The 21,945-nt window shown below is 50.4% G+C and overlaps 1 protein-coding gene across 16 annotated transcripts in view; it reads right to left on the bottom strand.

Annotated features, from left to right (window-relative positions):
• Positions 1 to 1,068: 1,068 nt before the first annotated feature.
• Positions 1,069 to 21,945, bottom strand: part of AKNA (AT-hook transcription factor) — a 61,086-nt gene continuing 40,209 nt past the window's right edge. For 7 of the 16 annotated variants that reach the window (XM_045373709.2, XM_065530166.1, XM_045373712.2 and 4 more), the window contains 10 exons: positions 21,717 to 21,823; positions 20,787 to 20,998; positions 16,114 to 16,276; positions 12,723 to 12,899; positions 11,671 to 11,786; positions 10,862 to 11,008; positions 8,780 to 8,875; positions 7,088 to 7,204; positions 6,613 to 6,805; positions 1,069 to 2,274 (listed from right to left, as the gene is read on the bottom strand). In XM_045373709.2, coding sequence (XP_045229644.2) covers positions 2,022 to 2,274; positions 6,613 to 6,805; positions 7,088 to 7,204; positions 8,780 to 8,875; positions 10,862 to 11,008; positions 11,671 to 11,786; positions 12,723 to 12,899; positions 16,114 to 16,276; positions 20,787 to 20,998; positions 21,717 to 21,823 — 1,581 coding nt within the window. In that variant the 3' untranslated portion in view covers positions 1,069 to 2,021. Of the gene's footprint in view, positions 2,275 to 6,612; positions 6,806 to 7,087; positions 7,205 to 8,779; positions 8,876 to 10,861; positions 11,009 to 11,670; positions 11,787 to 12,722; positions 12,900 to 16,113; positions 16,277 to 20,786; positions 20,999 to 21,716; positions 21,824 to 21,945 lie in introns of those variants that run through there. The other 9 variants (XR_012424441.1, XR_012424440.1, XR_012424435.1 and 6 more) reach the window with 8 other exon arrangements.

The following is a 21,945-nucleotide window of genomic DNA, read 5'->3' as shown; positions in this document are numbered from 1 at the left end:
GAGACACCATTTTAAACCCTACTGAGGAGGATCTGCTGAAAATTAAAACAGAAATGAGTCGTGGTGGGCAGGGCAGGGAGAAGCAAGGGAGACGAGAAGTGGGGAAGGTAGAAGAAAAAGCCACATGAAGAAGAAACAGGAGGTCAAGAGAAAAAGAATCATGGAGGTACAGGAAGCAAAAAACACACAACAAAGAATGTGGACTTTGGAGTCAAACTAATGAGTTCAAACACAGGCTCTCTCCCAAACCAGTTTGGGCAGATGGCCCAGTGGAACCTCACTCTCATCAGTAAAAGCGGGGCAGCGTGAGGGTCTGGAGGGTTAGCTCATGGACTGTGTGAAGCAGGACATGCCCAGGGCTTAGCACAAGGATCAGGGTCCAGCAGCTGCTCCCTAAATGGCAGCTGCTGTTCGCTATTGAAAGGAGCACTGGAAGTCCGGGCACCGCGGCTCACGCCTGTAATCCCAGCACTTTGGGAGGCTGAGGTGGGCAGATGACCTGAGGTTGGGAGTTCAAGATCAGCCTGACCAACATGGAGAAACCCTGTCTCTACTAAAAATACAAAATTAGCCAGACGTGGTGGTGCATGCCTGTAATCCCAGCTACTCAGGAAGCTGAGGCAAGAGAATCGCTTGAACCCAGGAGGCAGAGGTTGCAGTGAGCTGAGATTCCGCCACTGTACTCCAGCCTGGGCAACCAGAGTGAAACTCCGTCTCAAAAAAATAAAAAAAAATTAAAAAAAAGAAAGAGAGAGAGAAAGGAGCACTGGAGTGTCCAGGTGCATGCTCTTGTAGACAGCAACTTGCTGTGTGCCTCGCTTACATCTCCGGCCTCAGTCAAAAGGGACTTGGTTAGGTAGCCCCACGTCAAAGCCCTCTGCAGTTGAAAGATTTGTGGTTCTGAGATAGGCAAAGGGGGAAAACTGGAGAAACAGAAGCCACCAGAGGGAGGCAGGCAGAGCACCCAACAGCTCCCCTGGGAAAGGGCTTGTCTGGGCTTCAAATTTTCCACCCCATGAACTTGACTTTAGAAGGCAAAAGTTTAATGACACACAGCAGAGACATGGATGGCTTTGGGTATTTTTTTTTTTTTGTCTTCTTTTCTTTTTTTAAGATCAATATTCATTCTTCATTTGCCCTTGTAACGAAAATAGATTTTTAAATGCCTCAAATATACAAACATCATTGATGCACACACATTCCAGAAATGCAGAGGTATGCGCTGCCACGGGGTGGGGGTGCGGGAGGCGGCCTGGCCTCGTGGCCACAGACCGTGCCCCAGCCCGGGCCTGGCAGGTAGCTGGCCACTGATAAATGCCACTGGGATCCTAGGAGAAGCTGGGGACCATGTGTGAGGTACTGAAGGGGACCGCGGTGGATGGCATCCTGGGCACTTTGTAGCTTGTCTCCACCCCAGCAGGTCTGTGGGAAAGGCCTCTGCTGCCATAGAGAAGCTGGACACGTGTCACCCTGGGGCCCTGACATCCTAAAATGCCCCGCTGACTGCCAGTCACTAGGAGAAAGGTCTCCGGCTGTGCCCTTCCCAGAGATGCTTGCCCCAGAGTGACTGGTCACAGGTGGGGGACAGGGTTGCTCCAGAAACCGTAGGCCTTTCCTTTCTTGTCTGGCCCCCTAAGGAGGAACCAAGATCAGGAAAACTCCCCTGTTTAAAAAAATATCTGTCCATCTGTATACAAAATACCTATTATTAGCGGGAGGTGGACACATGCGGGACCAGGAGAGACTGCCCGAGGCTCCGCCTGGGCCGAAGGAGGCCTCGCTCACAGCACCTCTGTGAGGGGACCGGTGCTCCTGGGAAGTCGCTTCTCTTGGTGACGGAACTGACACCCCCTCCACTTGGAAAGCACAGGGACTGAGCAGGTGGGGCCCGTGCTGGAGGGAGACCCTCCTGGTGAGGAACCATGCGGGGCTTTCTGGGCCTCAGCAGCTCCAGCCCACTCCTGGCCTGGCAGGCCACCTGCTCACCCGCCCACTCATCTGTCTCTGGGCCCCCAGTGAAGTCAGAAGAGGCAGGAGCCCCGCAGGCTGTGAGCCTGGCGCAGGTCAGCCGACAGTGAGCTTCTCATCTGCCTGGTGGTGGAGCGGACGCTCTCAGCAGCCTGCACGGCCCGGCTCAGGGCCTTGTTGAGCTCCTCTAGGTCACCCAGGTCGAGCTGGATGGAGTGCCGGTGTCTCCGGGCTGGTGGGGGAGAGGCTGTGGGGGGCCACTCGGCGGCTGGTTGGGCTGAGGTAGGTCCTGCGGGCGCATAGTACCTGAGGAGAGAAGTGAGTGGGCTCGTTACACACAGGGAGGGCTGGGGACAAGCCAAGGAGCACCACGTGTGGGGTTAACCCCCTGCTAAATCCCAGCTGGGCCACTGGCTCCGACTCTCTGGGTCTCAATTTCTTTACCTCTAAAATGAGAGTAATGAGCACACATCCAGGGATTTCTTAGAAAGATGAAGGAAGATAACAACACGAGTGTCTGACCCAGAACAGGTGTTCAAGGACAGGAAGTTCAATCTACCTGTTCATGTGATTTACTGCCCATCTAGTACATGCCAGCCAGTGTGCCAGGCTCTGGAGTTACAGTGGGACAAGAAAACATGGACTCCTGCAACTTTCTTGGAGCTGGATGTTGGGAAGGCCAGAATCACTCCAGGCCTGACAGCAAAACCCCCTCATTGGAGAATATCTGGGGGTTCCATTTGCCAAGCATGGGGTGCTGGATAAAGGCAATAATTAATAACAATAATAATAATAGGGATTCTGCAGGAGTGGGAGGGTCTGGCCCCATGTCCTGGGAAGTGGGTAGAAGGGCATCCTTCCTAGCCCAGTCCTACAGGAATGTGAGGTGCTGTTTAAAAGTGCTGCGGGAATGGGCTGAGAAGCCCATTGAGATGAAGCACGGATTTCCCTAAGAGGTGACAATGGCATCCATCAGGGCCACTAAGTTTAGGGTTCAAGGAAACCAGCAGTGGCCAAGAGGGGGGTGTGGCCTCAGCACTGTTGAATAAAGGGTATGTGTGGTAGAGGAGGGAGATAAAGAAGCATGGGCCTAAATCAGGAATAAGTTTAGGAGGATGTAGCAGAGTCATTCATTGGCATCTTGTTTGGCACACTGGAAACTCTGGCTTTATTCCTGAGCCCCCACTTTCTAACTTGCATTATTATACAGTGTGTAAAAACAGATGATCCAAACAGACATCTCTCCAAAGGAGATACTCAAGTGGACAATACATACATGAAAAGATGCACATCCTTAGCCATCAGGAAATGCAAAGTGAAACCACTGTGCACCCCCTAAGCTAGCTAACATCAAAAAGGACAGATAGCAACAAGTGTTGACAAGGATGTGGAGAAAATGGAACCCTCAGCACTGCTGGTGGGAATGCAAACAGTGGTGCCACTGTGGAAAACAGTCTGGCAGTTCCTCCAACAGTTAAACCCAGTGCCTAGCCCAGGGCTGGCATCCTCATCTTTGGTACCCATGTACCAGTTGGTGCCTTTATCTTTATTTTACAGATGAGCAAACTGGAGCTCAGAGAAGCTAAGTGATTCAGGAGGCAGTAGAATGAGCTGGCCTTAGCAGCTCAGGCCCTGGAGCCCTGCCCCAAATCCCGGTCATTCTGTTGTGCTAGCCATGGGACTCTCTGGACAAGCTAAGTCACTTTGCAAGGCCTCTGTATTCCCACCTAAAACAACCACAGTTAGCAACCTCTCAGCTTAGAGCCAATGGAAAATTCAGGTAAAAAGCCTGGCACTGCCTAAGTCACTTTGCAAGGCCTCTGTTTTCCCACCTAAAACGACCACAGTTAGCAACCTCTCAGCTTACAGCTGATGGAAAATCCGGGTAAAAAGCCTGGCACTGCCTGGCTCCGGTAAGTGCTCCATGAACGTGAGCTCCTAAGACCCAGGGCCAGACAGCTGGAAGGGGCAGCCATGGGTTCACACCTAGGCCCGACTCTCCTCACGCATCTAATGTGTGCTAACTGGCAAGCAGCAGATGCTGATAAAATAATCTGAACTGAATGAACGGGCTTCTTGGATCCTATAAACAGCAGCCTGCCCTCCCTCCTCTAGGGACTGTCTGGTGTAAGTAACTACAGAGGCTCCTCAAATTACGATGGGGGTATGCCCCTATAAACCCGCTGTAACGTCGAAAAATCATAAATCGAACCATTGTAAAAGTAGGGACTGTCTGGGCTGGGTTTTCACACACCCCACCTCCTGTTAATTTGATGACCAACTTGGCCTGAAAGTTACCCAAAACTCTCCCTAGGGCCAACGCTGAAAAAGTCCCTCTGGGCTGCAAAGCCTCGGCTGCAGGGGCTATGGGGCGGCTGCCCAGCAGGGGGCAGCACAGGCCCACTCCACTTTCCAAACTACACTGGTCTCAACCACCGGCCGTTCAGTCCTGCTGACTAGCAAGCAGCTGAAGAAACTTCAGGGTGTCACCAGCGCAAATTCTAGCAGCATTAGAAGCACCATCATTATTGGCCAACTTCTATGTACTATGGGCTCTCCATGCATTACTTCATTCAATCCTCACCGTAACAACCCATTTCGCGGAGAAGGAAACTGAGGCATAGGTATAACCCACCCATCCTGACTTGGAAACAGCAACCTAGTGAGTTCTGCCCACAGGCCTGAGCCTGGAAGAACGTGGAACGGGGCCTCAGGAGAAGTAAAGACTCCATGGCTACCGTGGGGTCACCAAATTCCGGGCAAAACCTTTCCCGACTAATGAGTTGAAACACTAGCAGGCGCTTTCACCGTGTCTGCTGGAGGTCTCAGCATGCAACATTGGTTCTCATCTTTGCTGGAGCGGAAGATTCCTTAACGACTTGCACAGACTCAGCTGAGAGGGCAGCAAGAAAGCAAATTTACAGACCGGGCGCGATGGCTCACACTTGTAATGCCAGTGCTTTGGGAGGCCAAGGCGGGCAGATCACCTGAGGCCAGGAGGTCAAGACCAGCCTGGCCAACATGGTGAAAACCAGTCTCTACCAAAAATACCAAAAAAATTAGCCGGGTGTGGTGGCGCACTCCTGTAGTCCCAGCTACTTGAGAGGGGGAGGCATGAGAATAGCTTGAATCTCGGAGGTGGGGGTTGTAGTGAGCCGAGATGGCGCCACTGCACTCCAGCCTGGTTGACAAAGCCAGACCCTTCCTCAGAAAATACATACAAATAAAGAATTTTTTAAAGCACACTTATGGGCCTGGTTCCCGAATAGAGGACCAGGGTTGGATGGTGCCTTGCACCCCTGCTCCACCGAGCACCAGCCCTCACAGCGACTCAGGCCCTCACTGCCCACACACCCAGGCTTCTGGCAACACAGCCACTGAAGATACCCAGTCCCAATCGACTCATTTCACAGCAGGGGAAGCAGGCAGAGAAGTAGCTGCTGACAGCTGAGACGAGACAGGTTTCCTACTTCTGGGGACTGGGCTTTTGTGCCCTGCACACTCCTATCATGTTGAACTCACTTTTACTCCTTTTTCTTCCTACTAGTGACGACACTGAGCAACAGCAACATTCTCTGTGATGGCGAAGCTACTGTTTGCTCAGCAGTGAGCACGTGCTCACACGGCACCATAAACTCCACATACATCTCATTGGGTTCCTGCCATGTGCCACACTTTATCCTCACGCACAGGATTAAGTACGTGGTTGAGACTCTTCCCCCATTTAACAGATGAGGAAGCTGAGGCTCTGAGAGGAAGTTCGTTTGCCAAGGCCACAGTACTACTAGGGGGTAGATGGGACTCCACCGTAGCTCTGGCCAACTCCAAACCCACGGCACTTCTGTCTTAGCTGCCCTGCCTCTCCTGGCTTGACTGATGTTATACCCAGAATCTGTGCAAAAAGTCCTATAATATATCCGATCAGGACTCCTCAAAGAAGTCCAGGTCATCAAAAACAAGAACGTCTGAGAAACTGTCACAGCTGAGGGGAGCCTAAGGAGGCATGACAATCGCACACCGTGTGGGATCATGGATGGGATTCAGGAATAGAGAAGGGACTTTGGAGGAAAACGGCCTGAAGAAACTATGGACCTCAGTTACCAACAATGTGTGGATATTGCTTCACTGATGTGGCCAGTGTGCCAGATTAACGTAAGATATTCATAATAGGGGAAACTGTGTGTGCGGGAGTGAGGAGGATCGTGGGAATCTCTCTCGACTATCTGCTCTATTTCCCTATAAATCTAAAACTGTCCTAAAAAATAAAGTCTATATTTTTAAGAACCCTAGTGCTCATCACTTACTTGCTGAGAAAACCCATAAGGAAAATGGAAGATGGTTAGGATTCTCAGTCTCCATAAAGTTATAAGCTCCCAGAGGGCAGGGCCCTCTTGCTAGCCCCCTTCACTGCTGGGTCCCAGGGCCGAGCACTCTCCTTGGTACGTGGGTTTGTTGAGTGACTATTTGAGTGTTGGCTTTGTTGAGTGACTACATGAGTGCTGGGCTCCTACTGAAAGTTATCCACGCAGGGATAAAACACAGGAGGAGTACACTGCATCTCAGCTGCCCCACACAGGTCTGAATGCTAACATATTCAGTGATCTACACAAAGAGGCTGGGAAAGTCAGAATGAAAGGCTCTTACACAGCGGCAGGTGGATAAGGCATGATGGGAACCGAGGAGATGTAGGCAAAGGCCGGAGGGGCTGGTGCTGGGGGCGCTGTCGCCAGATACCACAGTCCGGGGGGCGGGCGTGGCGACGACCCCGCCTGCTTGCTCCTCTGCTTGGGGCTGGGAGTTGAAGGTGCTTTTCTCCTCTTGGTGGCCTTCTCTGCCCCTATCAGGGAGGGAACAGCACAGAGACAGAGTCTGACCACTTGGGCAGATCCAGCCATGGATGGAGGGTCCACCCAGCCCTTCCCCTATGAGAGCTGGACAGGCCCTACCCTGTAAGACTCCATGCTGGGCAGGTCTCTCTTTGGGAAACAAATCCTCTGCCCCCGTTGCTCTGTCCCAGACTGGGAGAACAGCTGCCCCAGTTAAACTCACGCAGGTCTAATAACCCTGGTCAAGGAGAGCTGAGGGCCTGGCTAAGACAAGAAGTAGTGTTTGTCCCTACCAGAGGTGGCTGAGCCTGGACCATCTGCCTCTGGGGGAGAACCAACTCGACCACACAGGGGACACTGAAGGGTATCAGCGGGAGGCGGTCCCAGTGGGTCCCCTGTGGCAGCACCACCTAGAAGAGGAGGAAGAGATGTCAGGGGAGGATTACGTCTAAATCATCAGATCGGGAGCCCCCACACGGGCCTTCTGCAGCACTGAGCTCTCCTCGGGACCCACTGCAGAGGAGACAAGCCGCCTCCGTCTGGGTGATGACACTGACAACAACCACGACAGTGAGAGCAAGCATTTAATGAGCCAGGCCCTCTGCTAAGAGCCTTCCTGCATTATTTTATCAAATCCAACAAGCCACTGGGCTAGCCACTGTCCTCACTCCCCCACTTTACAGATGGGGAAATTAAGGCTCCAAGACGTCAAGTAATTGGCCAAGGCCTCAGAGCTGGGAAGCAGTGGTCCTTGGATCCTAAGCCCGGGCTCTCCCAAATGCAGCCCACCCCCCACCCCCCACCCCCAGTGAAACAGACCCATTCTCCACGAGAGAGTGACCCAGAACAGTCCCCCAGGGAACCAGGGGGGTCAGTAGAGGCAAAAGGGAGCAGGCGGAGAGAGGGAGCCATTGTTCTCTTCCCACTCAGATCCCCAGTGCCACACCTGGGTGAGTTCCAAGGCTGATGTGTTTCTCTTTCAGGCCTCGGCTAAAACCACCACTCCCTCTGGGAAGCCCTCCCACCCACCCAGGCAGAGTCAGGCAGCCCCCAGCCCCACTCGTGCTCCCTTACGCCAGCTCTGGTCACTCTGCTTTGTCATGTGTTCCTTGGGGACAGGGCCCAGGGCCACATAAGGGTAAGTGATGTGTGAATGAATGAATGAATGCATGAACGGAGAGGCCTGTCAGGACTCTAACACTAGCATAGGCAGAGCATAGCAGTGAAGAGGTGGGACTCTGGAGTCACAAAGACCTGGGTTCAAATCCTGTTTCTACCACTTGTAAGCTGTGTGCCCTTGGGCAAGTTACTTAACCTCTCTGCGCCTTGGTGTCCTTGCCTATAAAATAGATGTAACAGTACTGCAGTACTTAGTTCATAGAACTGCGAGGATTAATGTATGCAAAACCCTTAACATGATACCCTCTATACAGAGGGACTTAATAAATAGCTCATTATCATCAGTTATTATCATCACAATTGCTTGAAAAGTCCTAGAGACCATCTTTTCCAATCCTTTGATTATAGATGTGGTGATTGAGGCACAGAGAAGTCAAGGAACTGGCCTAAAGTCACACAGCAAGTAAGTGGCAGAACTGGGACTGGAACCCATTGCCTGGATTCTCGGACTGCTGCTCTCTCTGCCACTCCTCCCTGTGGGTTTGGGGGAAAGTATGAGGGGTGAAGGGAGGATGGAGGGAAGAATAAGATATAATCACTGATGCCAGGCCCCCTGCTGCCTGGAGCCCACCTATCAGGACCCTTCGGGAACTTCTTAAATCAAGGAGGGTGGCCTCAGGCAGCAGCACCTGGGGCAACAGATGTGATGGCAGGACACCCAGAAAAATCCTGGGTGCTGCTGGTCTGTCCCTATAACCCACTGCTAAGTTCAGGGCAGGCCAGATCTTGTCAAGTACACACTCCCCTGAGGGCAAGACGCTGCAGCCACGGCTGCCTGGGCCAGTTTTCCAGGTACCATTCCTTACCCACATCCTGGGTCCTAATGGGCCGGCAGTGGGGACAGGAGACTGTGCCATTGCCTTTTGGGACCGCCTTAGGGGACTGAACATGGTATTCGTGGCCTGGGGAAAGAAACCAGAACTGTCAGTATCAGCCCTCTGGATGGACGCAAAATTGAGGGGGATTCTGGAATAACGATCTCCTCTTCCTCCAGATGGTTTTAATAGTCTCTGTCTCTCTCTCTCACGTGTGCATACGTTGAGTGTGCACACACACGTGTAAAATATGTACATATGTAAGTATGACACACATACACACATATACATCATCATACATTTTTGTGTCTGTTTACTGTAAGCTTTTTCCAGACTCCTACTCTGTTTCATCTCAGATCCTAGAACCAGCTGACATCCAGTAGCAACCAACACACCCAGGCTAAGTCAGGATTTGAAAGCAGGCCAGGAAGAAATGATAAGCAAAGCAACAATAAGAAATGAACAAGTGATGCTATTCCCTACACCCCGACTTGCTGGTTTGGATCTGAATGTCTCAGGCACCGGGTCAGTGGCATTTTCTCCTCATGCTCTGAGTGGCTGTAACATGGGGATAAACATAGCGCCCATTTCACAGGCTTGTTGGGAGGACTGAATGGGGCCATATCCGTGTCGTGCTCCGCCCAGTGCCTGGCAGCTGTAAAGCACTTGATGTTATTAGAAAGCTGGATGGACTGTGGCTTCCTCACTCATCCCTGAGTTTCTTCTGGATGACACCTGAAGCCACTGTGGAGAGGTCTCATCATCTCATTTCCCTCCTGTGCTGTTCTGGCTTTGTGTATGTGGCACTGAGGTGATTGCTCTTATTTTCCCAATGCAACAGATGAGGAATCTGAGGGTCAGAGAGGCTCAGAGCCATTTTCTGAGAGACTGACTTCACAGTCTTTGATCTTGACTTCTACACTCTCTTCCTCTCATTGTGTTAGAAGCATTTCTCCAGGTTGAGCTCACTTTTAAGGGTTGAGATTACTTTTAAAGGCTGCACAAAACCTCATCCAATGATATCATCTCTTTCCTTTTGCTAGGAAGTCCACAGAGATTGGGCAGTGAGCTTGGAGGTGCTCCTGCTACTCTCACTTCTAACTCCTTGGCCTCTGTCGACTCCCTCATTACGCTCCATGGAGCAGACATGTGCCTCTGGCCTCTTGCCTTGTCCCCAGAATCTGAGGTCAGCAGCCCTCCCTCCTCTGCAAGGTGTCTGTGAGAGACACTGCCTTTACTATAATTACCTACTGGTTATCATCTTCTCTCCTACACAGTCAGATTCATGAAGGTGAGAACCATATATATATATATTTCAGATGGAGTCTCACTGTCACCCAGGCTGGAGTGCAGTGGCACAATCTCAGCTCACTGCAACCTCTGCCTCCTGGGTTCAAGCGATTCTTGTGCCTCAGCCTCCCAAATAGCTGGGATTACTGGCACGTGCCACCATGCCAGCTAATTTTTTTGTATTTTTAGTAGAAACGGGGTTTCGTCACATTGGCCAGGCTGGTCTTGAACTACTGATCTCAGGTGGTCCTCCCACCTTGGCCTTCCAAAGTGCTGGGATTAGAGGTGCGAGCCACCACGCCCGATCCATATTTTTTTGTTAATGTTAAGCACTTGAAATGCTACCATGTGTCATCTCAAGTCTTTACTCTGTGCCAGGTCCTACTTCCTGAGACACAGGGGCCCTGTGGAAATGAGAACCTGAAGGAAGCCAGGTGCAAATGGCACATCCAATTCAGTGTCCACCCTATACGTTCGGAGCCGGAAAAGAGCAGGTGATCAGAATCTCTAGGATTGACCAGCTGAACAGGCTTCCCAGAACCCAGCATGGGCCCTGGCAAAGGGGAGACATCAGAAAGTGTTTGCTGAATGAATGGATGAATGAATGAATGAACAAGTGCACCGAGATTCATGGAGGCAATGCTTCCCGGTTTTCATCTCATGGAACAAATAGAAAATGATATGTGAATGGCCCACTGGGTATATGGAAAAGGCTTCTCATAACAGAGGAGACCCCCCTGACGCCAGGGGCTGCACCTATCCCGGCCCTCCCTCCTGACCTACCTGTGTACTGGCCCCGGAAGGTGACCCTGTCTGGCCATCCAGCACTGCCCACCCCTCTCTTTCCATCCCGAGCTGCCTGTGGACTGTCCTTGGTGGTCTTGCTCTTCTCAGAGAACAGTGGCGGGGAGGGCAGCTCAGATTCTGAACCTGAGGTGGAAAAAGTGGGACATCAGAGGGGGCAAGGCGGGGGGGGGTCACACAGCTCAAGGAGTGGGTATACCATGAGTTTAGGCTCTGGGGCAAATGCCTGGGTTTTAATCCCCAATCTCCCCCTTAGGAGTAACAGCTGGCATTTCCGGAACCCTGCTCCCGTGCCAAGCGCTACTCTAGACGCTGTGTGTGTGCCGTGTTGGGCATCTTCACAGCAATCCCACGAGGTGGACATTGTTATAACTACATGGTGAGCTGTCCCTTTAACTGCTCAGAGCAGGTAAACAACTCGGCCAAGGACAAATGGAGGGGAGCTCGGTTGATCCCGGCTACTGACTCCAGAGCCCTGATCCTTTAGCACGTCCCCTGCGCTCACTGGGCTTCGGCGCCCTTATCTGTGAAATGTGGATAATATGACCATCTTGCAGTGGAGGTTAAGCAAGATGGCAGCTACAAAGTCCTTACAGACACCCTACACACAGTAGGTGTGCAGGACATTAGAAGTGCACTGTGCTGCATAGCACCGTAATATCCTAAAACAGATGCACAAAAACCCTTCTCCAAGTTTCCTTGAATGCTGTTGCTGTGGTCTCTGACCACTGAGCCAATATACTCAGACTGTGGCCTCCAGAAATCAGCCTTGGCAGGTGGTCACTTACTCAGGGACAGTCGGGGCACCTCCCGAGGCACTGAGGAAGATCGGGCTCGCTGCCTTCCTGCAGGGACAATCTGCTCTTCACCTCTAGGCTCACCAGGCAATCTCTCTGTGGATTTACTAGCAAAAGGAAAGAGAGATGATGTCACTGGATGCGGTTTTGTGCGGCCTTTAAAGGTGATTTGTGAGAAGCTCAACCTGGAGAAATGCTTCTAACACGATGGAAGGAAGAGAGTAAAGAAGTCTGAAGTCAGTTTCACAGAAAATGGCTCTGAGCCTCTCTGACTCTCAGTTTCCTCATCTGTCAAGTGGGGATAATAAGAGCAATTACCTCAGAGGGTTATAAAAAGATAAATGAGAAAATGTTCAGATAAAACCCTTCATCAAGTGCCCTCCCATAGAAACACTCAAAAGAAGCCAGCTGATTTTATGTCATTGTCATAAATGAACCAACACCGAATTAGTAGGTGAGAGGGTAGGCATCCTGGCAATGTGTTCTAACTCTTTGATTGGGTGGTGGGTCCAGGGATATTCATTGTATTATTCTTTAGTATTATTATTATTATTTTGAGACAGTCTCTTTCTGTTGCCTAGGCTGCAGTGAGGTGGCACGATCTCAGCTCACTGCAACCTCCGCCTCCCAGGTTCAAGTAATTCTCCTACCTCAGCCTCCTGAGTAGCTGGGGTTATGGGCACGCACCACCACGCCCGGCTAATTTTTGTATTTTTAGTAGAGATGGGGTTTCACCATGTTGGTCAGGCTGGTCTCGAACTCCTGAACTTGTGATCTGCCCGCCTCGGCCTCCCAAAGTGCTGGGATTACAGGCGTGAGCCACTGCGCCCGGCCTATTCTTTATTATTAACATAAAGGTTTATATTCTTTTGTGCATCAAATGCTGCACAGTGAACAAATTCTACAGTGAATGAATGAATGAGTGAGTGAGAGAGGGATGTGGCAGTGCCTGAGTCCATATGTCTGGGGAGAGCCAGAGGCCAGCCAAGACTATCCTCTGTAGCTGCCACCAGGACAGAGGTGAGAGTTTTGAGGTCACCCACCTGCCATAATGGGAGCCCCAGGTGGCTGGGGAGTCCACTGGTCGGCCGCGGGTCCGGGCGGGGCGGTCAAAGACAGACGCTGGGCATGCTGGGCTGCCCTGGGGTGGCCGGTGCAGGCTGTCCTCCAGCCGCAGACGGAGCCGGGACACCTCTTCTTGCAGCTCACGGATGGCCTGGCTGGGGTTGAAGTGGAGACAGAAACAAAGAACAGAGGCATGAGGAACAGAGCTGCAGCCACCCCAGAGTATGCCAGGATGTGATTCTAGAACTTTCCTGTGCAACACTTTTCTTGCTACACAACTTGACACCTTTCTGAGTTCATGTCCCTGTGCATTCAGTGAACAAAACAGAACCTTTCTTTGAAGTTTTCCCTTCCTAACACATGGAGTCTGAGTAGCTGCTCAAAACACCAGTGACAAATTCTCAAGATGGAGATGAGGATGCAGCATAGAGAGGGCCTTAGCTACAGTTCCGCCATAAAATACCAACCTTCACTCTCTGTCCAGGCCCAGCTCCTCTCCCTACCACCGGGCAAGCCCATCTCTCCAGACCTGGCAGAAGATGCTTGTCCGCCGTCTCCCCATACAGACATTGAGCTGCCAGCAGACAAGAAGGAAGCGGGCTTCCTGTCTTATAACCCCTGAGGCCCTGCACCTCGTGGGCACTCAGGAAACAGTACTGCAGTGGATCTGGGCTTTGAGACAGAGCAGAATATAGCGAGCGCTCTGTGTGGAGAGCGGGCAGGGCGACACCTTGATGCTTCCTAGCACCACCTGAACCAAGAGGGCTGACTGAGGCAGCTGGAAGCTGTCTGCAAGGCTGTCTGCAAGGCTGAAGTAAATCCTGGTGAAACCCCCGATGTAGTCCAACCTCCAGCCACCAGCATTGAGAGAGTAAATCCTGTTTGCGTTTCTCTGCAATCAGTCCCTGCATCTCCAGGGTCTCGTTTTGTGGGCATTGCTGGCACTGCAGCAGACAATTCCACCCAGACACCCCTCCCCACAAGACCCCCTCAACCACAGAGCAGCGTTAGAGCCTGGGCTCAGCAAGGCCACCCTCCAGGCTGATGCAGCCTCAACATCTATTCCTTGGTCTGGCTTCCGGGGTGGGAATTCCCATCGGGGCCATTCTTGCCTGGTGGCCCCTAGACTTGTGGGTGAGTGTCTCCTGGTGCTGCCTCCAGCAGACATGAGCGCTCAGACGAGTGTGTCAGAAGCAGTGGAGGCCTCTTCCTGGCTGTGCCCCAGCGCGGAGTGTGTGTGTCTGAGGGCAGCAGGTTCCCTTGGTAATCCCCAGGGAGACGCTTGCTGGTGTTTCTGAGGCAAAGCCATGAGGGCAAGGGTGGGCGGTGGCTACAGGAGAGTGACATCTCCCCTCCCCCAGTTAACTCCTGAAAGGGAGAGCTCTGGCTCCCAGTCAGAAGGCACTAAACACTTACAAGGCCAGGGGCGTAAGTCAACCACTTGGGTATCTCAGTCTCCCTGATGGAACGCTTTAGTTTCTTACTGGCACTTAACATTCATCTTTCTCTGCAAAGTTACTCCCCTGCCTCTGCACATGGCATCAGCATCCACCTGACTGGCCAGACAGAAATCTGAGTCACTCTAGACCCTCTCCTTCCCTGAACACCCCTGAAGTTACTCAGTTACCAAGTCTCATGGGCCCAACTTCCAAAATACCTCTTTCCAAATGAATCCCTTCTTCCCCTCTGTAGGGGCCCTCCCCGAGAACCCAGGCCCCATCATCTCCTCCTGGATGAGGCAGCCTTCTCAGCAGTCTCTTGGCCTCTGTTCTCACCCTGCTGGTGGGCAGAGAACCCTAAAACATAAACCTGCCTAGGCTACGTCCCTGCTTGAAATCCCCTTCCCTGTCCTCTCAGCCTTTGTGCACTCACGGAACATGCAGTGAACGTCTCCCCTTATCCACGGCCTTCAGGCCCTGTAGGATCTCCCATAGGTCTCTCCTATCTACCCCTCTCTTCCTTTACTGCTCAACACCCCACCCCCTCACACTAGAGGATCTGGCCGACTGTTTAGCAACTCCAAGGTGATGGGCACTCTCTCACCTCTAGGCCTTTGCACATGCCATTCCCTCCGCCGAAGATACTCTTCTATCTCTCTTCCTTCTGATGTCTGCTGAGATACCACTTCCTCCCGGAAGCCCTCTCTGAAGCCTCTAACTGGACTAGATGCTCCTTCCCTATGCTCCCACAGTCCTTTAGTCCTCTGCCATCACCATACTTATCACAATGGGGGGGCACCACTGCCTGTTTCTTTGTATGTTCATCTTACAAGATGGTAAGCCTTACGAGGCCTAGGATAGAGTCTAGTCCACTATTGTATTCCCAAGTCCTGGCATACGCTACAGAAACAAGCCTCTAATTCCTCCACTGATGTCAGAGGAGTCTGCAGGGGTAGACTTACTAAACTCAGACAAGGAAGCCAAACGCCAGCAGCTGGATACAACTTTGCATGTAGGCAACATGACAGCCTCATGACTGTTCGAGCCAAAGAAGCCTTGGCTGGGCCACCGCCGAGCAGTCTCCCCAGCGCATCCCGGGACAGACCCCCCCTCCAGCAAGGGCATGTGAGGGATCATTGGCCAAAAGCAACTAAGGGGAGATGTGAGAGAACTGACCAAGCGATTTTACCATTTCTGTTCAGCCAAGGAAGTGGAACGTTCTTAGTAGAAAAATGCACACGAACCAGAAAAAAAAAAAAGAAAAGAAAAACTCAGAAGGCAGTAGCTTCTTGGTCCATACAATCAATGGGCAAATTGCAGAAAAGATACCCCTGGAAAGGACACGCTTGTCTTGGAAGGGAGATGATAGGGAGAGAGGGGAGAAGTTGCAGCACCAGAAAGGTGAATCTTTTTTTTTTTTTTTTTTTGTTGAGACGGAGTCTAGCTGTGTCACCCAGGCTGGAGTGCAGTGGCCGGATCTCAGCTCACTGCAAGCTCCGCCTCCTGGGTTCACGCCATTCTCCTGCCTCAGCCTCCCGAGTAGCTGGGACTACAGGCGCCCGCCACCTCGCCCGGCTAAGTTTTTGTATTTTTAGTAGAGATGGGGTTTCACCGTGTTACCCAGGATGGTCTCGATCTCCTGACCTCGTGATCCGCCGGTCTCGGCCTCCCAAAGTGCTGGGATTACAGGCTTGAGCCACCGCGCCCGGCCAGAAAGGTGAATCTTTAGGTCATTTTCCACTGGCTGGAGAAGTGTCCTCGATGTCTGGATCAATGAGGTCCCACAGAAACGCTGGGAGCTGGGAGCCTGGTCCCACCACCACTACCTGTGTGAGCTGGGCAGGTCTCCACCTCCACCCCCTAACACATCGCATCATGCTCCCATCTGTATGATGAGCTTGAATTCCCAGGATCCAAGTGTCTAACTTACTCTCGCCCTGCCCTGGTGAGCAGGAAGTTGGGGATGGTCTCTGTTGGTCCACGGGGCAGAGGGGCAGTGGCAGTGGCGGGGGTTGGGGGTGGGCTGATTGTCTTGCTGGGAAGGAGCTGTTCAGAAATCCGTTTGTGCCCCTCAAACTCTGAGCCAGGAACCGCTAGGGAGGCAGAGAGAGAACCCAAAGTGAGTTTAAGCAGAGAGAACTTCCAAGCTCACACCTGTGCAGGTGGAATGATGGAAGTGAAGAGACGGTGCCCAGTTCAAGGTCACAAAGGAAGCTCCTGATGAGGCCAGTGACCCACACTGACCTCCAAACCAGATCTAGATTTTGCTGGGAGTGTGGGGTGCTGAGCTAGGCCTGCCCCGCCCTTTCTAACCAGAACCCCTCCTCCCACCCACCATGACACCATCCAAGTCTTCAGGAACTTCCTCTGCAAAGAATTAACCGCTTCTTCACTTGGTTCGCCTAAGACTTGATCACCTTCTCACCGTGTTGTTGTGGGGCTGGCTTCAGAGCCTCCTCTGAAATTACAGTCACCTCTTTCCATGTATGCATGTTTCTGGGGAGAGCATTAATAACTTTTAATGAATCTCCCGAAGGGATGGGTGGCCAAAGGTTAAAAACCACTAATCCAGCCCCTGCATTAAAAGCAATGAATGGCCAGACATGGTGGCTCATGCCTGTAATCCCAGCACTCTAGGAGGCTGAGATGGGAGGATTGCTTGAGCCCAGAAGTTCGAGTCTAGCCTAGGTAATACAGAAAGACCCCATCTTTGCAAAAAAAAATTATATATATAAAAAAATTAGCTGGATGTGGAGGTACATCCCCTTGGACCCAGCTACCTGGGAAGCTGAAGCAGGAGGATCGCTTGAGCCAGGGAGGTCAAGGCTGCAGCGAGCCATGATGGGGCCACTGCACTGCAGCCTGGGTGACAGAGCAAGACCCTGTCTCAAAAACAATAAATAAATAAATAAAAAATAAAAGCATTGAAACCCTTGGAATACTACTCAGCAATATATAAAGGAGCTAAATATTAATACACAAAATAATCTAGATAAATCTCCAGAGAATTATGCCGAGTAAAAAGCCAATCCCAAAAGGTTACATAGTATATGATTCTATTTATAGAATATTCTTGAAATGATAAAATTATAGAAATGGAGAACAGATTAGTGCTTACCAGGGGTTAAGGACAGGCTGGGGGCAGGAGGGAAGTGAGTATGCCTATGAAAGGGCAGCATGAGGCTCTTTGTGGTGATGGAACGTTCTGTATCTTGACTGCATCAGTGTCAACATCTGGCTGTGACACTGTACTTTGCAAGATATTATCACTGGGGGAAACTGAGTAAAGGCACATGGGATCTCTGTGTATTATTTCTTATAACTGCATGTGAATCTGCAATTATCTCCAAATAAAAAGTTTAATTAAAGGCCGGGCGTGGTGGTTCACACCTATAATTCTAGCACTTTGGGAGGCTGAGGTGGGCGGATCACTTGAGGTCAGGAGTTCGAGACCAGCCTGGCCAACATGGTGAAACCCTGTCTCTACTAAAAATACAAAAATTAGCTGGACGTGGTGGCACACACCTGTAGTCCCAGCTACTCAGGAGGCTGAGGCTGGAGAATCACTCGAATCTGAGAGGAGGAGGTTGCAGTGAGCTGAGATTGCACCACTACACACCAGCCTGGGGAACATAGTAAGACTCCGTCTCAAAAAAAAAAAAAAAAGTTTAATTAAAAATGTTTTTAAAATAATGAACCAGCTGGGCGTGGTTGCTCATGCCTGTAATCCCAACACTTTGGGAGGCCGAGGCGGGCAGATCACAAAGTCAGGAGTTCAAGACCAGCCTAACACGATGAAACCGCATCTCCACTAAAAATACAAAAATTAGCCAGGCGTGGTGGTGCACACCTGTAATCCCAGCTTCTCAGGACGCTGAGGCAGGAGAATCCCTTGAACCCAGGAGGTGGACGTTGCACAGAGCAGAGATTGCACCACTGCACTCTAGCCTGGACAACAGAGTGAGACTCTGTCTCAAAAAAAAAAAAAAAAAAAGGTGAACCTTTTAGGTAAAGCTAATCTGAGGTGTCAGGAGTCAGAACAGTGGTTATGTTTGGGGAGCAGGTAGTGACTGAAGGGGCCTTCAGTGGGGTTCTGGGGTTCAGATCATGTTGAGTTTCTTGGTCTCTGTTCACCTTGTAAAACCTCATCAATTTAAGTTCTTTTCAGTGTTTTTTAATTTCAGTAAATAATTCATGTGTATTTCTAAAAGTCAAAAACTGAATCACATATAGATTTTATAGACATGGAAAGTGTTCATAACACAATTTAGTGAAAAAAGGAGGTTGCCAAATATTCACATATAAAATTATCTCTTTTTTTTGTTTTTTTGGTGTGTTTTTTGAGACAGAGTTTCACTCTTCCGCTCAGGCTGAAGTGAAGTGGCACAATCTCAGCTCACTGCAACCTTCACCCCTGGGTTCAAGCCATTGTCCTGCCTCAGCCTCCTGAGTAGCTGGGATTATAGGTGCCCGCCACCACGCCTGGCTAATTTTTGTTTTAGTGGAGATGGGGTTTTGCCATGTTGGCCAGGCTGGTCTCAAACTCCTGACCTCAGGTGATTCACCCGCCTCAGCCTCCCAAAGTGTTAGGATTACAGGCATGAGCCACCGTGCCTGGCCTCGTTTCTGATTTAAGTATAGTCATGCATCACTTAATGTTGGGTATAAGTTCAGAGAAACACATTTCTAGTCCGTTTCACCATGTCACAAACATCATAGATTACCCACACCTACTATGTATGTGGGGTAAATGGAATAGCCCATTACTTCCAGGCTACAAACCTCTACAACATTGCCTGCTGAATACTGTAGGTAACTGTAATACAATGGTATTTGTGTATCTAAACATAGAAAAGAGACCATAAAAATATGGTATAAAAGACTTTTTAAATGGTGCATCTGTAAAGGGTCCTTACCATGAATGGAGATCACAGGACTGGAAGCTGTTCTGGGTGAGTCAGTGAGTGAGTGGGGAGTGAATGTGAAGGCCTAGGGCATTACTGTACCCTGCTGTAGATTTTACAAACACCATATTCTTAGGCTAAATTTACATTTATAAAAAAGTTTTTCTTCAATAATTAATGAAGTTTAACTTACAGTAACATTTTTACTTTATAAGTTTTTGAATGGTTTTTAATCTTTTGACTATTTCGTAATAACATTTAACTTAAAAATACATTGTAAAGTACAAAAATATTTTCTTGATATCCTTATAAGCTTTTTTCTATTTTTAACTTTTTTTAAAAAAACTTTTCTGTTAGAAACTAAGACACACACATACACACACACACACACGTACTAGCCTAGGCCTACACCGGGCTTCTATATCCCTGTCTTCTACCTCCACGTCTTGTTCTTCAGGGGCAATAATAGCACCGTCACGTGTGATAACAATGCCTTCTTCTGGAATACCTCCCGAAGGACTACCTGAGGCTGTTTAATAGTTAACATTTTTAAAATAAGTAGAGGAAATACACTCTAAAATAATGATAAAAAGTATAGTAAATACATAATCCAATAACAGAGTCATTAGTTATCAAGTATTATGTACTGTACATAATGGTAGGTTTTGTACTGTACTTTTTTTTTTTTTTTAAGGCAGAGTCTTGCTCTGTCACCCAGGCTGGTGTGCTGTGGTGGTGCGATCTCGGCTCACTGAAACCTCTGCCTCGGCCTCCCAGGTTCAAGCGATTCCCATGCCTCAGCCTCCTGAGTAGCTGGGATTACAGGTGTTAAGCCACCACACTCGGCTAATTTTTGTATTTTTAATAGAGACAGGGTTTCATCATGTTGGCCACAGGTGACCCTGGCCTTAAGTGATCCTCCCACCTTGGCCTCCCCAAGTGCTGAGATTAAGGCATGAGCCACCATGCCCGGCCTGTACTGTACTTTTTTTTTTTGAGACAGAGTCTCACTCTGTTGCCCAGGCTGGAGTGCAATGGTTTGATCTCAGCTCACTGCAACCTCCACCTCCTGGGTTCAAGCAATTCTCCTGCCTCAGCCTCCCGAGTTGCTGGGATTACAGGCATCCACCACCACGCCTGGCTAACTTTTTGTATTTTTAGTAGAGATGGGGTTTCACCATGTTGGCCAGGCTGGTCTCGAACTTCGGACCTCAGGTGATCCGCCCGCCTCGGCCTCCCAAAGTGCTGGGATTACAGGCAGGAGCCGCCGCGCCTGGCCGGTACTGTACTTTGATATGACCAGCAGTGCGGTAGGTTTGTTTCCACCAGCATCGCTGCAAACGTGTGTGAAGTGTTGCCCTGCAATGACTGCAACATCACTACCAAAGGAATTTTTCAGCTCCATGAAAATCTTATGGGACCACTGCCATGCATGCTGTCTGTCACTGAACAAAACGTGTAAATAACACACATTTACGTCGGCACAGAGAACAGCTCACAGGTTCTACACCAAAACATCAGCGCTGATGGTTTCCAGAGTATTTTTTTTCTTTTGTTCCCTTTTGTCCACCTTATCTGTAATTTCAAATTTCAGTACAATGAACCTGGCTAATATGTCATATCCTAAAGGGTTCTGCAAGTTTTTCTATTTGATTTTTCAATCCATGCAGTTCTGTCCAAGCCAGACTCCTGCACTCACCCATCTCAGCTGCCAATGTCCGCTCCAGGCTGAAGTTGGGTGCCCTCTGCCGGAGAGGCCCACTTGGGCTGGAGAGGTGCCTCTGTGCTCGGCTCCGGGGTGTGCTGGGCTCTGTGGCTCTTCTGGGGATCAGAGAACCCCTGGCCTTGGGGTAGGAAGCTCCCTCCCTGGGCACAGATGCAGCGAAGGGCTGGGCTAATGTTCCTGCTGTGCTGGGGGACCGTGGAGGAAGGGACACACGGAGGTCACACAGAGTGAGACACTCAGGCGGCGGCATCTGAGGCTCTCCACATGCTAACCCAATAAGCTCCCACCCTCTGCGACTTTGCATCTCAGGTGGTACAATATTTCCAAGGACACACACACATTGGATGTCCACTTCTTTATAAACTATACACTGGCCAACCCAATATGCAAAATAATAAATCTCAATTTCTATGCAGAATACATAAAGAGAAATAGGATTTCTAATCCTTCCTTTGCATGCACCCTTGGGTTGCCATGTGGGCCTCCTGAAGGGCCTGCACCCAGCTTTGGAGGCTCCATCCCTCCAACCTTCAACCCTGTCTCCTCCGCCTTCTCCCTTCCCTTTGGGTTCCATGTAGCCACCCTGAGTGCCCTTTGTCCTTGTCTTCTGTTCACCTCACAGTGCCCTCCCTGTAGTTTTTATTCATTCACCCATTCATTTGCTCAACAAAAATGAATTTCCCAGTCTGTCGTTAATTAGTTGTATGAGGATGGACTAGTCACTCCCCTCTCTGAAGCTCTGTTTCCTCTGTCAATAACATAGGAACAAGAAATTGGGGATGAAATGAGTCCCTATGAATGGACAGACCATCCTTTCTTATTCTGGGCCATCACGGGCACTGCGATTCCCAGGCTGTCCCAGGAATGTGGCACTGACAGGACAATGGCGGGATCCCAGGATACCTGATGTGGGAGAGCCGGTGCTCTGGAGTCTGGGTGAGGGGTGAAACTCTGCTTGTTTCTGAGCCAACAAAGCCACTGTCTGTCTCCGGGGATGCCATCCAGGGCTCCTGAAAGAGGCAGTATCCCTTTATGTCTGAGGAATGTGACCAAGGCACACTGGGAAGCCCTTCCCAAATCCTAGCCTGGGCCTCACCTCCCAGAGGCTCACACCCCAGGGATGCTGGCCTGG

The sequence above is a fragment of the Macaca fascicularis genome, chromosome 15 (assembly GCF_037993035.2).
Source record: "Macaca fascicularis isolate 582-1 chromosome 15, T2T-MFA8v1.1".
NCBI lineage: Eukaryota > Metazoa > Chordata > Mammalia > Primates > Cercopithecidae > Macaca > Macaca fascicularis.
Note: the sequence above shows the minus strand (reverse complement) of the source record. Positions and strands in the feature narration are given on the sequence as shown.